We start from the raw sequence: 14,865 nt of genomic DNA, 5'->3' as shown, positions 1-14,865 counted from the left end.
GCGGCGCGGTTTGTCCCCGCCGAGCCGCCGTCCCGCCCCAGACCGGAAGAGGAAGAGGATGAGCATGGCGGCGCTGCGCTTGTGGCTCCGCTGTCTGTTCGGCCCCAAGCTGACCCGGATCCACCGGGACCCCGAGCAGGCTGGGTCCGGGCCCAGCTCGGTGAGTGAGGGCGGGAGGGGCGATCGGGATCCGCGGAGCAGCAGCAGCAGTCCGGCCCCCGGTACCGGCCCAGGGTCGGGTCCGGTCCGGTCCGGTCTGACGGCTCCTGCTTCTCAGGCTGATCTTCCCGGAGGGGATCTGTGCTTCACTGCGGAAATAAAAACCAGTCGCGCTACAAACAGCATGTCTCTCCTCCCGCTGCAAGAACAGGGTCGTAACCCGACTGTCTGTGTCTAAAGACCTTCACATATACCGTATGAACCCCTCTCTCTCTCAGTGCAGTGTTCATGTACTGGAGTGTCCAGTCAGTGTGTCTGTATGAACCCCTCTCTCTCTCAGTGCAGTGTTCATGTACTGGAGTGTCCAGTCAGTGTGTCTGTATGAACCCCTCTCTCTCTCAGTGCAGTGTTCATGTACTGGAGTGTCCAGTCAGTGTGTCTGTATGAACCCCTCTCTCTCTCAGTGCAGTGTTCATGTACTGGAGTGTCCAGTCAGTGTGTGTGTATGAACCCCTCTCTCTCTCAGTGCAGTGTTCATGTACTGGAGTGTCCAGTCAGTGTGTCTGTATGAACCCCTCTCTCTCAGTGCAGTGTTCATGTACTGGAGTGTCCAGTCAGTGTCTGTATGAACCCCTCTCTCTCAGTGCAGTGTTCATGTACTGGAGTGTCCAGTCAGTGTGTCTGTATTAACCCCTCTCTCTCTCAGTGCAGTGTTCATGTACTGGAGTGTCCAGTCAGTGTGTCTGTATGAACCCCTCTCTCTCAGTGCAGTGTTCATGTACTGGAGTGTCCAGTCAGTGTGTGTGTATGAACCCCTCTCTCTCTCAGTGCAGTGTTCATGTACTGGAGTGTCCAGTCAGTGTGTCTGTATGAACCCCCCTCTCTCTCAGTGCAGTGTTCATGTAGTCAGTGTGTCTGTATGAACCTCTCTCTCTCAGTGCATTGTTCATGTACTGGAGTGTCCAGTCAGTGTCTGTATGAACCCCTCTCTCTCTCAGTGCAGTGTTCATGTCCTGGAGTGTCCAGTTAGTGTGTCTGTATGAACCCCTCTCTCTCTCAGTGCAGTGTTCATGTACTGGAGTGTCCAGTCAGTGTGTCTGTATGAACCCCTCTCTCTCTCAGTGCAGTGTTCATGTACTGGAGTGTCCAGTCAGTGTGTCTGTATGAACCCCTCTCTCTCAGTGCAGTGTTCATGTACTGGAGTGTCCAGTCAGTGTGTCTGTATGAACCCCCCTCTCTCTCAGTGCAGTGTTCATGTAGTCAGTGTGTCTGTATGAACCTCTCTCTCTCAGTGCATTGTTCATGTACTGGAGTGTCCAGTCAGTGTCTGTATGAACCCCTCTCTCTCTCAGTGCAGTGTTCATGTCCTGGAGTGTCCAGTTAGTGTGTCTGTATGAACCCCTCTCTCTCTCAGTGCAGTGTTCATGTACTGGAGTGTCCAGTCAGTGTGTCTGTATGAACCCCCCTCTCTCTCAGTGCAGTGTTCATGTACTGGAGTGTCCAGTCAGTGTGTCTGTATGAACCCCTCTCTCTCTCAGTGCGGTGTTCATGTACTGGAGTGTCCAGTCAGTGTGTCTGTATGAACCCCTCTCTCTCTCAGTGCAGTGTTCATGTACTGGAGTGTCCAGTCAGTGTGTCTGTATGAACCCCTCTCTCTCTCTCAGTGCAGTGTTCATGTCCTGGAGTGTCCAGTCAGTGTGTCTGTATGAACCCCTCTCTCTCTCAGTGCAGTGTTCATGTACTGGAGTGTCCAGTCAGTGTGTCTGTATGAACCCCTCTCTCTCTCAGTGCAGTGTTCATGTACTGGAGTGTCCAGTCAGTGTGTCTGTATGAACCCCTCTCTCTCTCAGTGCAGTGTTCATGTACTGGAGTGTCCAGTCAGTGTGTCTGTATGAACCCCTCTCTCTCTCAGTGCAGTGTTCATGTACTGGAGTGTCCAGTCAGTGTGTCTGTATGAACCCCTCTCTCTCTCAGTGCAGTGTTCATGTACTGGAGTGTCCAGTCAGTGTGTCTGTATGAACCCCTCTCTCTCTCAGTGCAGTGTTCATGTACTGGAGTGTCCAGTCAGTGTGTCTGTATGAACCCCCCTCTCTCTCAGTGCAGTGTTCATGTACTGGAGTGTCCAGTCAGTGTGTCTGTATGAACCCCTCTCTCTCTCAGTGCAGTGTTCATGTACTGGAGTGTCCAGTCAGTGTGTCTGTATGAACCCCTCTCTCTCTCAGTGCAGTGTTAATGTACTGGAGTGTCCAGTCAGTGTGTCTGTATGAACCCCTCTCTCTCTCAGTGCAGTGTTCATGTACTGGAGTGTCCAGTCAGTGTGTCTGTATGAACCCCTCTCTCTCTCAGTGCAGTGTTCATGTACTGGAGTGTCCAGTCAGTGTGTCTGTATGAACCCCCCTCTCTCTCTTAGTGCGGTGTATTAACCCCTCTCTCTCTCTTAGTGCGGTGTATGAACCCCTCTCTCTCTCTCTCTCTCAGTGCTGTGTATGAACCCCTCTCTCTCTCTCAGTGCGGTGTATGAACCCCCCTCTCTAAGTGCGGTGTATGAACCCCCCTCTCTAAGTGCGGTGTATGAACCCCCCTCTCTCTCAGTGCGGTGTATGAACCCCCCTCTCTCTCAGTGCGGTGTATTAACCCCTCTCTCTCTCAGTGCTGTGTATGAACCCCCCTCTCTCTCAGTGCGGTGTTTTAACCCCTCTCTCTCTCTTAGTGCTGTGTATGAACCCCTCTCTCTCTCTCAGTGCGGTGTATTAACCCCTCTCTCTCTCTCAGTGCTGTGTATGAACCCCTCTCTCTCTCTCAGTGCGGTGTATGAACCCCTCTCTCTCTCTAAGTGCGGTGTATGAACTCCCCTCTCTCTCAGTGCGGTGTATGAACCCCCCTCTCTCTCAGTGCGGTGTATGAACCCCTCTCTCTCTCTCAGTGCGGTGTATGAACCCCTCTCTCTGTCATTGCAGTGTATGAACCCCTCTCTCTCTCAGTGCTGTGTGTGAACCCCCCTCTCTCTCAGTGCGGTGTATTAACCCCTCTCTCTCTCTCAGTGCTGTGTATGAACCCCTCTCTCTCTCAGTGCTGTGTATGAACCCCCCTCTCTCTCAGTGCGGTGTATTAACCCCCTCTCTCTCTTATTGCGGTGTATTAACCCCTCTCTCTCTCTCAGTGCGGTGTATTAACCCCTCTCTCTCTCAGTGCTGTGTATGAACCCCCCTCTCTCTCAGTGCGGTGTATGAACCCCCCTCTCTCTCAGTGCGGTGTATGAACCCCTCTCTCTCTCAGTGCGGTGTATGAACCCCTCTCTCTCTCTTAGTGCGGTGTATGAACCCCTCTCTCTCTCTTAGTGCGGTGTATGAACCCCTCTCTCTCTCTTAGTGCGGTGTATGAACCCCTCTCTCTCTCTCAGTGCGGTGTATTAACCCCTCTCTCTCAGTGCGGTGTATGAACCCCTCTCTCTGTCATTGCAGTGTATGAACCCCTCTCTCTCTCTCAGTGCGGTGTATGAACCCCTCTCTCTCAGTGCAGTGTATGAACCCCTCTCTCTCAGTGCGGTGTATGAACCCCCCTCTCTCTCTTAGTGCTGTGTATGAACCCCCCTCTCTCTCAGTGCGGTGTATGAACCCCTCTCTCTCTCTCAGTGCTGTGTATGAACCCCTCTCTCTCTCAGTGCGGTGTATGAACCCCCCTCTCTCTCAGTGCGGTGTATGAACCCCTCTCTCTCTCTCAGTGCGGTGTATGAACCCCTCTCTCTCTCTCAGTGCGGTGTATGAACCCCTCTCTCTCTCTCAGTGCTGTGTATGAACCCCTCTCTCTCTCAGTGCGGTGTATGAACCCCCCTCTCTCTCAGTGCGGTGTATGAACCCCCCTCTCTCTCTCAGTGCTGTGTATGAACCCCCCTCTCTCTCAGTGCGGTGTATGAACCCCTCTCTCTCTCTTAGTGCGGTGTATGAACCCCTCTCTCTCTCTCAGTGCGGTGTATGAACCCCTCTCTCTCTCAGTGCGGTGTATGAACCCCCCTCTCTCTCTCAGTGCGGTGTATTAACCCCTCTCTCTCTCTCAGTGCGGTGTATGAACCCCTCTCTCTCTCAGTGCGGTGTATGAACCCCCCTCTCTCTCAGTGCGGTGTATGAACCCCTCTCTCTGTCATTGCAGTGTATGAACCCCACTCTCTCTCTTAGTGCGGTGTATGAACCCCTCTCTCTCTCAGTGCGGTGTATGAACCCCTCTCTCTCAGTGCGGTGTATGAACCCCTCTCTCTCTCTCAGTGCTGTGTATGAACCCCCCTCTCTCTCAGTGCGGTGTATGAACCCCTCTCTCTTAGTGCGGTGTATGAACCCCCCTCTCTCAGTGCGGTGTATGAACCCCTCTCTCTCAGTGCTGTGTATGAACCCCCCTCTCTCTCAGTGCTGTGTATGAACCCCCCTCTCTCTCAGTGCGGTGTATGAACCCCTCTCTCTCTCTCAGTGCGGTGTATGAACCCCTCTCTCTCTCTCTCTCAGTGTGGTGTATGAACCCCTCTCTCTCTCTCAGTGCTGTGTATGAACCCCTCTCTCTCTCAGTGCGGTGTATGAACCCCCCTCTCTCTCAGTGCGGTGTATGAACCCCTCTCTCTCTCTCAGTGCGGTGTATGAACCCCTCTCAATTCAATTCAATTCAAGGTGCTTTATTAGCATGACCGATGGGTACAATCAGTGTTGCCAAAGCAAATAAAAATAATAAAATTAACATAGAACAAAACAAAAAATAGAAGTTAAATAAAATCTACAGACATGTTACAGACATTTACAACAAAGACATATTATATAATATTGACATACTGTAGGCAGCTGGAGAATTATTGGGAGACGGACTCACTGTTCCTCAGGCTGTGACAGGAGATCACATACTGGGCTGCCAGATCAACTGAGTTCCCTCCTCCCTCTCCCAGTAGGATTGGGACCTGTTGTGGTTTTGGCAGGTGTGGGAACTCTGGAATTAGATTTCTGAATTTCGGGAAGAATGTTTCTCTAATCCCAGAGTATCTGTCACAGTGCAGTAGGAAGTGCACCTCTGTCTCTATTTCTCCCTGCTGGCAGTGGGAGCACAGCCTGTCCTCTCTGGGCAGCCAGGTCTGCCTGTGTCGCCCAGTTTCTATGGCCAGGTTGTGGTCACTGAGCCTGTACTTCGTCAGGGTCTGTTTCTGTTTGTTATTTTTTATTTTGGTCAAATATTCAGCTAGTGTGTATTGTCTGTTTAAGGTTCTGTAGCATTCCAGTTTATGTTGTGTTTGTGTGTGTGTGTCCCAGTGTGTGAGATATTGCTGTTTGATCTGTGCTGTGATGTGGTTGAGTCTGGGTTGTGGTGCTCTAGCAGTGCTGTCCTGAGGCTGGTTAATATCGGTGTGGCTCAGGTCGGTGAGCCTCAGGACCAGCTGGCTCAGGGGGCTCTGTTTTGGGCTCAGCTCTTGGCTCAGCAGGGCTTTGTGGTGGTAGGAATTTTGGTCGCTGTTTTTTAGGTGTAGCCAATACTTTAATATTCTTTTCTGTATGTTTATCAATAGTGGGTATTGATAAACAGTGCGGTGTATGAACCCCCCTCTCTCTCAGTGCTGTGTATGAACCCCCCTCTCTCTCAGTGCGGTGTATGAACCCCTCTCTCTCTCTCAGTGCGGTGTATGAACCCCTCTCTCTCTCTCAGTGCGGTGTATGAACCCCTCTCTCTCTCTCTCTCAGTGCGGTGTATGAACCCCTCTCTCTCTCTCAGTGCGGTGTATGAACCCCTCTCTCTCTCTCTCTCAGTGCGGTGTATGAACCCCCCTCTCTCTCAGTGCGGTGTATGAACCCCCCTCTCTCTCTCAGTGCTGTGTATGAACCCCCCTCTCTCTCAGTGCGGTGTATGAACCCCTCTCTCTTAGTGCGGTGTATGAACCCCCCTCTCTCTCAGTGCGGTGTATGAACCCCTCTCTCTCTCTCAGTGCGGTGTATGAACCCCTCTCTCTCTCTCTCTCAGTGTGGTGTATGAACCCCTCTCTCTCAGTGCGGTGTATGAACCCCCCTCTCTCTCAGTGCGGTGTATGAACCCCTCTCTCTCTCTCAGTGCTGTGTATGAACCCCTCTCTCTCTCAGTGCGGTGTATGAACCCCCCTCTCTCTCTCAGTGCGGTGTATGAACCCCCCTCTCTCTCTCAGTGCGGTGTATGAACCCCCCTCTCTCTCAGTGCGGTGTATGAACCCCTCTCTCTCTCAGTGCGGTGTATTAACCCCTCTCTCTCTCTCAGTGCGGTGTATGAACCCCCCTCTCTCTCAGTGCGGTGTATGAACCCCTCTCTCTCTCAGTGCGGTGTATGAACCCCCCTCTCTCTCTCAGTGCGGTGTATGAACCCCTCTCTCTCTCAGTGCGGTGTATTAACCCCTCTCTCTCTCTCAGTGCGGTGTATGAACCCCCCTCTCTCTCAGTGCGGTGTATGAACCCCTCTCTCTCTCAGTGCGGTGTATGAACCCCTCTCTCTCTCAGTGCGGTGTATTAACCCCTCTCTCTCTCTCAGGGGTGGCCCTACCAGCCCAGGACTCTGGAGAAGCACACTGACAGTGTCCTCGGCTGGGTAAGTCTCTGACCCGACTGTGTGAGAGGAGGGACCCCCGACTGTACCCCTGGACCCCCAGAGAAACTGGTTCTGTTCCTTGTGTCTTTCAGGCCTCTGGTCTGTGGTCTCTGTCGTACTACACCTCCCCCCTGCTGGCCTGGTACCTCTACAGGAAGGGTAGGTCTGTGCTGGGGTCCAGGCGCCCCCTGTGGTCTGGTGTCTGATCCACAGCGCCCCCTGTGGTCTGGTGTCTGCTCCACAGCCCCCTGTGGTCTGGTGTCTGCTCCACAGCGCCCCCTGTGGTCTGGTGTCTGATCCACAGCCCCCTGTGGTCTGGTGTCTGATCCACAGCGCCCCCTGTGGTCTGCTGTCTGCTCCACAGCGCCCCCTGTGGTCTGGTGTCTGATCCACAGCGCCCCCCTGTGGTCTGCTGTCTGATCCACAGCCCCCTGTGGTCTGGTGTCTGCTCCACAGCGCCCCCTGTGGTCTGGTGTCTGCTCCACAGCACCCCCCTGTGGTCTGGTGTCTGCTCCACAGCGCCCCCCTGTGGTCTGGTGTCTGCTCCACAGCGCCCCCTGTGGTCTGGTGTCTGCTCCACAGCCCCCTGTGGTCTGGTGTCTGCTCCACAGCGCCCCCTGTGGTCTGGTGTCTGATCCACAGCGCCCCCTGTGGTCTGGTGTCTGCTCCACAGCGCCCCCTGTGGTCTGGAGTCTGATCCACAGCCCCCTGTGGTCTGGTGTCTGATCCACAGCGCCCCCTGTGGTCTGGTGTCTGCTCCACAGCCCCCTGTGGTCTGGTGTCTGCTCCACAGCGCCCCCCTGTGGTCTGGTGTCTGATCCACAGCCCCCTGTGGTCTGGTGTCTGCTCCACAGCGCCCCCTGTGGTCTGGTGTCTGCTCCACAGCGCCCCCTGTGGTCTGCTGTCTGCTCCACAGCGCCCCCTGTGGTCTGGTGTCAGATCCACAGCTCCCTGTGGTCTGGTGTCTGATCCACAGCCCCCTGTGGTCTGGTGTCTGCTCCACAGCCCCCTGTGGTCTGGTGTCTGATCCACAGCGCCCCCTGTGGTCTGGTGTCTGCTCCACAGCGCCCCCCTGTGGTCTGGTGTCTGATCCACAGCGCCCCCCTGTGGTCTGGTGTCTGATCCACAGCGCCCCCTGTGGTCTGGTGTCTGATCCACAGCCCCCTGTGGTCTGGTGTCTGATCCACAGCGCCCCCTGTGGTCTGGTGTCTGATCCACAGCCCCCTGTGGTCTGGTGTCTGATCCACAGCGCCCCCTGTGGTCTTGTGTCTGATCCACAGCGCCCCCTGTGGTCTGGTGTCTGCTCCACAGCGCCCCCTGTGGTCTGGTGTCTGATCCACAGCGCCCCCTGTGGTCTGGTGTCTGCTCCACAGCGCCCCCTGTGGTCTGGTGTCTGATCCACAGCCCCCTGTGGTCTGGTGTCTGCTCCACAGCGCCCCCTGTGGTCTGGTGTCTGCTCCACAGCACCCCCCTGTGGTCTGGTGTCAGATCCACAGCGCCCCCTGTGGTCTGGTGTCTGCTCCACAGCGCCCCCTGTGGTCTGGTGTCTGATCCACAGCGCCCCCTGTGGTCTGCTGTCTGCTCCACAGCGCCCCCTGTGGTCTGGAGTCTGATCCACAGCCCCCTGTGGTCTGCTGTCTGATCCACAGCGCCCCCTGTGGTCTGGTGTCTGATCCACAGCGCCCCCCTGTGGTCTGCTGTCTGATCCACAGCGCCCCCTGTGGTCTGGTGTCTGATCCACAGCCCCCCCTGTGGTCTGGTGTCTGCTCCACAGCGCCCCCTGTGGTCTGGTGTCTGATCCACAGCGCCCCCTGTGGTCTGGTGTCTGATCCACAGCCCCCTGTGGTCTGGTGTCTGCTCCACAGCGCCCCCTGTGGTCTGGTGTCTGATCCACAGCGCCCCCTGTGGTCTGGTGTCTGCTCCACAGCGCCCCCTGTGGTCTGGTGTCAGATCCACAGCCCCCTGTGGTCTGGTGTCTGATCCACAGCGCCCCCTGTGGTCTGGTGTCTGCTCCACAGCCCCCTGTGGTCTGGTGTCTGATCCACAGCCCCCTGTGGTCTGGTGTCTGCTCCACAGCGCCCCCCTGTGGTCTGGTGTCTGATCCACAGCGCCCCCTGTGGTCTGTTGTCTGCTCCACAGCCCCCTGTGGTCTGCTGTCTGCTCCACAGCCCCCTGTGGTCTGGTGTCTGCTCCACAGCGCCCCCTGTGGTCTGGTGTCTGATCCACAGCGCCCCCTGTGGTCTGTTGTCAGATCCACATCGCCCCCTGTGGTCTGGTGTCTGCTCCACAGCGCCCCCTGTGGTCTGGTGTCTGCTCCACAGCGCCCCTTGTGGTCTGGTGTCAGATCCACAGCCCCCTGTGGTCTGGTGTCTGATCCACAGCGCCCCCTGTGGTCTGGTGTCTGCTCCACAGCCCCCTGTGGTCTGATGTCTGATCCACAGCGCCCCCTGTGGTCTGGTGTCTGCTCCACAGCGCCCCCTGTGGTCTGGTGTCTGCTCCACAGCGCCCCCCTGTGGTCTGCTGTCTGATCCACAGCGCCCCCCTGTGGTCTGGTGTCTGCTCCACAGCCCCCTGTGGTCTGGTGTCTGATCCACAGCCCCCTGTGGTCTGGTGTCTGATCCACAGCGCCCCCTGTGGTCTGGTGTCTGATCCACAGCGCCCCCCTGTGGTCTGGTGTCTGCTCCACAGCGCCCCCTGTGGTCTGGTGTCTGCTCCACAGCACCCCCCTGTGGTCTGGTGTCAGATCCACAGCGCCCCCTGTGGTCTGGTGTCTGATCCACATCGCCCCCTGTTGTCTGGTGTCTGATCCACAGCGCCCCCCTGTGGTCTGGTGTCTGCTCCACAGCCCCCTGTGGTCTGGTGTCTGATCCACAGCCCCCTGTGGTCTGGTGTCTGATCCACAGCGCCCCCTGTGGTCTGGTGTCAGATCCACATCGCCCCCTGTGGTCTGGTGTCTGCTCCACAGCGCCCCCTGTGGTCTGGTATCTGATCCACAGCACCCCCCTGTGGTCTGGTGTCAGATCCACAGCGCCCCCTGTGGTCTGGTGTCTGATCCACAGCACCCCCCTGTGGTCTGGTGTCAGATCCACAGCGCCCCCTGTTGTCTGGTGTCTGCTCCACAGCCCCCTGTGGTCTGGTGTCTGCTCCACAGCGCCCCCTGTGGTCTGGTGTCTGATCCACAGCGCCCCCTGTGGTCTGGTATCTGATCCACAGCCCCCTGTGGTCTGGTGTCTGCTCCACAGCGCCCCCTGTGGTCTGGTGTCTGATCCACAGCGCCCCCTGTGGTCTGGTATCTGATCCACAGCCCCCTGTGTCCTCTGCTCTGCCTGACTGCTTGTCCATCTTTCCAGGGTACGTCTGCAGCTCCAGACTGGTCCCAGTCAGCCAGTATCTGGGCACCCTGCTTGTCCTGCTGCTGGGGGTGGCCTGTCTGAGAGGTGAGGCTCCTGACTGGACAGTGAGTCTGACTGGACAGGGACTCTAACTGGACAGTGAGTCTAACTGGACTGGGTCTCTAACTGGACAGTGAGTCTGACTGGACAGGGTCTCTGACTGGACAGTGAGTCTGACTGGACAGGGTCTGTGACTGGACAGGGTCTCTGACTAGACAGTGAGTCTAACTGGACAGGGTCTCTAACTGGACAGTGAGTCTGACTGGACAGGGTCTGTGACTGGACAGTGAGTCTGACTGGACAGGGTCTCTAACTGGACAGTGAGTCTAACTGGACAGGGTCTCTGACTGGTCAGGGTCTGTGACTGGACAGGGTCTCTGACTGGACAGTGAGTCTGACTGGACAGGGTCTCTAACTGGACAGTGAGTCTGACTGGACAGGGTCTCTGACTGGTCAGGGTCTGTGACCGGACAGGGTCTCTAACTGGACAGTGAGTCTAACTGGACAGGGTCTCTGACTGGTCAGGGTCTGTGACTGGACAGGGTCTCTAACTGGACAGTGAGTCTAACTGGACAGGGTTTCTGACTGGTCAGGGTCTGTGACTGGACAGGGTCTCTGACTGGACAGTGAGTCTAACTGGACAGGGTCTCTGATTGGACAAGGTCTCTAAGTGGACAGGGTCTCTGACTGGTCAGGGTCTGTGACTGGACAGTGAGTCTGACTGGACAGGGTCTCTAACTGGACAGGGTCTCTGACTGGTCAGGGTCTGTGACTGGACAGTGAGTCCTACTGGACAGGGTCTCTGACTGGTCAGGGTCTGTGACTGGACAGGGTCTCTAACTGGACAGTGAGTCTAACTGGACAGGGTCTCTGACTGGACAGTGAGTCTAAGTGGACAGGGTCTCTGACTGGACAGCGTCTCTAACGAGGGGACAGTGTCAGTAACTGGACGGCGTCTCTAACGAGGTGGACAGTGTCAGTAACTGGACGGCGTCTCTAACGAGGGGACAGTGTCAGTAACTGGACGGCGTCTCTAACGAGGGGACAGTGTCAGTCACTGGACGGCGTCTCTAACGAGGTGGACAGTGTCAGTAACTGGACGGCGTCTCTAACGAGGTGGACAGTGTCAGTAACTGGACGGTGTCCCTAATGAGGTGGACAGTGTCAGTAACTGGATGGCGTCTCTAACGAGGGGACAGTGTCAGTAACTGGACGGTGTCCCTAATGAGGTGGACAGTGTCAGTAACTGGACGGCGTCTCTAACGAGGGGGACAGTGTCAGTAACTGGAGGGCGTCTCTAACGAGGGGACAGTGTCAGTAACTGGAGGGCGTCTCTAACGAGGTGGACAGTGTCAGTAACTGGACGGCGTCTCTAACGAGGGGACAGTGTCAGTAACTGGACGGTGTCCCTAATGAGGTGGACAGTGTCAGTAACTGGAGGGCGTCTCTAACGAGGGGACAGTGTCAGTAACTGGAGGGCGTCTCTAACGAGGTGGACAGTGTCAGTAACTGGAGGGCGTCTCTAACGAGGGGACAGTGTCAGTAACTGGAGGGCGTCTCTAACGAGGTGGACAGTGTCAGTAACTGGACGGCGTCTCTAACGAGGGTCTGGTGTCCTCAGGGATCGGGCGCTGGACCAACCCTGAGTATGTCCAGTTCATCTCCATCCTGGAGGAGAATCGGAGGAGCAGGAGTCCGGAGAGCAAGGTCGGTCGGGGTGAGGGGTCGCGGGGGGGTGAGGGGTCGGTCGGGGTGAGGGGTCGGTCGGGGGTGAGGGGTCGCGGGGGGGTGAGGGGTCGCGGGCTCACAGGCTCTCTCCCTGTCCCCAGAGGAGGCTGGCCTGCTTCGACTTCGAGTTCTGCGCCTGGCCGGTGGACTTCAGCTGGAGCGAGGCAGGCAGCCGGTGAGTGGGGCAGAGTGGGGGTGTGTTGTCCTCAGGAAGGACCTGTCCAGAGTGGATATGTGTCCTGAGTGGGTGTGTGCTGTCCTCAGGAAGGACCTGTCCTGAGTGGATATGTGTCCTGAGTGGGTGTGTGTTGTCCTCAGGAAGGACCTGTCCAGAGTGGATATGTGTCCTGAGTGGGTGTGTGTTGTCCTCAGGAAGGACCTGTCCAGAGGGGGGGTGTGTCCTGAGTGGATATGTGTCCTGAGTGGGTGTGTGTTGTCCTCAGGAAAGACCTGTCCTGAGTGGATATGTGTCTTGAGTGGGTGTGTGTCTTGAGTGGGTGTGTTGTCCTCAGGAAGGACCTGTCCTGAGTGGGTGTGTGTTGTCCTTAGGAAGGACCTGTCCTGAGTGGGTGTGTGTTGTCCTTAGGAAGGGCCTGTCCTGAGTGGATATGTGTCCTGAGTGGGTGTGTGTTGTCCTCAGGAAGGACCTGTCCAGAGGGGGGGTGTGTCCTGAGTGGATATGTGTCCTGAGTGGGTGTGTGTTGTCCTCAGGAAGGACCTGTCCAGAGTGGATATGTGTCCTGAGTGGGTGTGTGTTGTCCTCAGGAAGGACCTGTCCAGAGGGGGGGTGTGTCCTGAGTGGATATGTGTCCTGAGTGGGTGTGTGTTGTCCTCAGGAAAGACCTGTCCTGAGTGGATATGTGTCTTGAGTGGGTGTGTGTCTTGAGTGGGTGTGTTGTCCTCAGGAAGGACCTGTCCTGAGTGGGTGTGTGTTGTCCTTAGGAAGGACCTGTCCTGAGTGGGTGTGTGTTGTCCTTAGGAAGGGCCTGTCCTGAGTGGATATGTGTCCTGAGTGGGTGTGTGTTGTCCTCAGGAAGGACCTGTCCAGAGGGGGGGTGTGTCCTGAGTGGATATGTGTCCTGAGTGGGTGTGTGTTGTCCTCAGGAAGGGCCTGTCCTGAGTGGATATGTGTCCTGAGTGGGTGTGTGTTGTCCTCAGGAAGGACCTGTCCAGAGGCGGGGTGCCTCTGCTGAAGACAGAGCCCAGACACAGAGGAGCAGCGGACAGTGTCCTGAGCACCATCCAGAAACTGCCCTGTCAGGTGATCAGGTGAGACTCCTGTCTCCTCTCCAGTCACCCCATCTGTGACAGGAGATCACATACTGGGCTCCCTCCTCCCTCTCTCAGTACTACAGGTACCTCATCCCTCTCTCCTCTCCTCTACAGTCACCCCATCCCTCTCTCCTCTCTCCTCTACAGTCACCTCATCCCTCTCTCCTCTCTCCTCTACACTCACCTCATCCCTCTCTCCTCTCTCCTCTACAGTCACCTCATCCCTCTCTCCTCTCTCCTCTACAGTCACCTCATCCCTCTCTCCTCTCTCCTCTACAGGTACCTCATCCCTCTCTCCTCTCTCCTCTACAGTCACCTCATCCCTCTCTCCTCTCTCCTCTACAGGTACCTCATCCCTCTCTCCTCTCTCCTCTACAGTCACCTCCTCCCTCTCTCCTGTCTCCTCTACAGTCACCTCATCCCTCTCTCCTCTCTCCTCTACAGGTACCTCATCCCTCTCTCCTCTCTCCTCTACAGTCACCTCATCCCTCTCTCCTCTCTCCTCTACAGGTACCTCATCCCTCTCTCCTCTCTCCTCTACAGTCACCTCCTCCCTCTCTCCTGTCTCCTCTACAGTCACCTCATCCCTCTCTCCTCTCCTCTACAGGTACCTCATCCCTCTCTCCTCTCTCCTCTACAGGTACCTCATCCCTCTCTCCTCTCCCCTCTACAGTCACCCCATCCCTCTCTCCTCTCCCCTCTACAGTCACCTCATCCCTCTCTCCTCTCTCCTCTACAGTCACCTCATCCCTCTCTCCTCTCTCCTCTACAGGTACCTCATCCCTCTCTCCTCTCTCCTCTACAGTCACCCCATCCCTCTCTCCTCTCTCCTCTACAGGTACCTCATCCCTCTCTCCTCTCTCCTCTACAGTCACCTCCTCCCTCTCTCCTGTCTCCTCTACAGTCACCTCATCCCTCTCTCCTCTCCTCTACAGTCACCTCATCCCTCTCTCCTCTCTCCTCTACAGGTACCTCATCCCTCTCTCCTCTCCTCTACAGTCACCCCATCCCTCTCTCCTCTCCAGTCACCTCATCCCTCTCTCCTCTCTCCTCTCCAGTCACCTCATCCCTCTCTCCTCTCTCCTCTAAAGTCACCTCCTCCCTCTCTCCTCTCCTCTACAGTCACCCCATCCCTCTCTCCTCTCTCCTCTACAGTCACCTCATCCCTCTCTCCTCTCTCCTCTACAGTCACCCCATCCCTCTCTCCTCTCTCCTCTACAGGTTCCTCATCCCTCTCTCCTCTCCTCTACAGTCACCTCATCCCTCTCTCCTCTCTCCTCTACAGGTACCCCATCCCTCTCTCCTCTCCTCTACAGTCACCTCCTCCCTCTCTCCTCTCTCCTCTACAGGTACCTCATCCCTCTCTCCTCTCCTCTACAGTCACCCCATCCCTCTCTCCTCTCTCCTCTACAGTCACCCCATCCCTCTCTCCTCTCTCCTCTCTCCTCTACAGTCACCTCATCCCTCTCTCCTCTCTCCTCTACAGGTACCTCATCCCTCTCTCCTCTCTCCTCTACAGTCACCTCATCCCTCTCTCCTCTCTCCTCTACAGTCACCTCATCCCTCTCTCCTCTCTCCTCTACAGTCACCCCATCCCTCTCTCCTCTCTCCTCTACAGTCACCTCATCCCTCTCTCCTCTCTCCTCTACAGGTACCCCATCCCTCTCTCCTCTCCTCTACAGTCACCTCCTCCCTCTCTCCTCTCTCCTCTACAGGTACCTCATCCCTCTCTCCTCTCCTC

The 14,865-nt window shown here is 56.4% G+C and overlaps 1 protein-coding gene across 1 annotated transcript; it reads left to right on the top strand.

The window, feature by feature from the left end:
* The first annotated feature begins 25 nt into the window (after positions 1–25).
* Positions 26–13,140, top strand: LOC138231341 (phosphatidylserine lipase ABHD16A-like). The gene is made up of 7 exons (XM_069186545.1): positions 26–160; positions 6,676–6,732; positions 6,825–6,891; positions 10,083–10,169; positions 11,746–11,831; positions 11,954–12,027; positions 13,011–13,140. The coding sequence occupies exons 1-7, from the start codon at positions 59–61 to the stop codon at positions 13,123–13,125; spliced, it is 588 nt and encodes a 195-aa protein (XP_069042646.1). The 5' UTR covers positions 26–58; the 3' UTR covers positions 13,126–13,140.
* Positions 13,141–14,865: the final 1,725 nt, after the last annotated feature.

The sequence above is a fragment of the Lepisosteus oculatus genome, unplaced genomic scaffold (assembly GCF_040954835.1).
Source record: "Lepisosteus oculatus isolate fLepOcu1 unplaced genomic scaffold, fLepOcu1.hap2 HAP2_SCAFFOLD_562, whole genome shotgun sequence".
In the NCBI taxonomy this organism is placed as follows: Eukaryota; Metazoa; Chordata; class Actinopteri; order Semionotiformes; family Lepisosteidae; genus Lepisosteus; species Lepisosteus oculatus.
This window is presented reverse-complemented; position numbering and strand designations above follow the sequence as displayed.

What these genes read in the sequence shown, in the direction of transcription:
- LOC138231341 (XM_069186545.1), top strand. Translation starts at nt 59, where the DNA reads ATGAGCATGGCGGCGCTGCGCTTGTGGCTCCGCTGTCTGTTCGGCCCC. An exon ending in CTGGGTCCGGGCCCAGCTCG is followed by an intron (nt 161 to 6,675) that starts GTGAGTGAGGGC and finishes TCTCTCTCTCAG; the next exon opens with GGGTGGCCCTACCAGCCCAG. An exon ending in GGGGGTGGCCTGTCTGAGAG is followed by an intron (nt 10,170 to 11,745) that starts GTGAGGCTCCTG and finishes TGGTGTCCTCAG; the next exon opens with GGATCGGGCGCTGGACCAAC.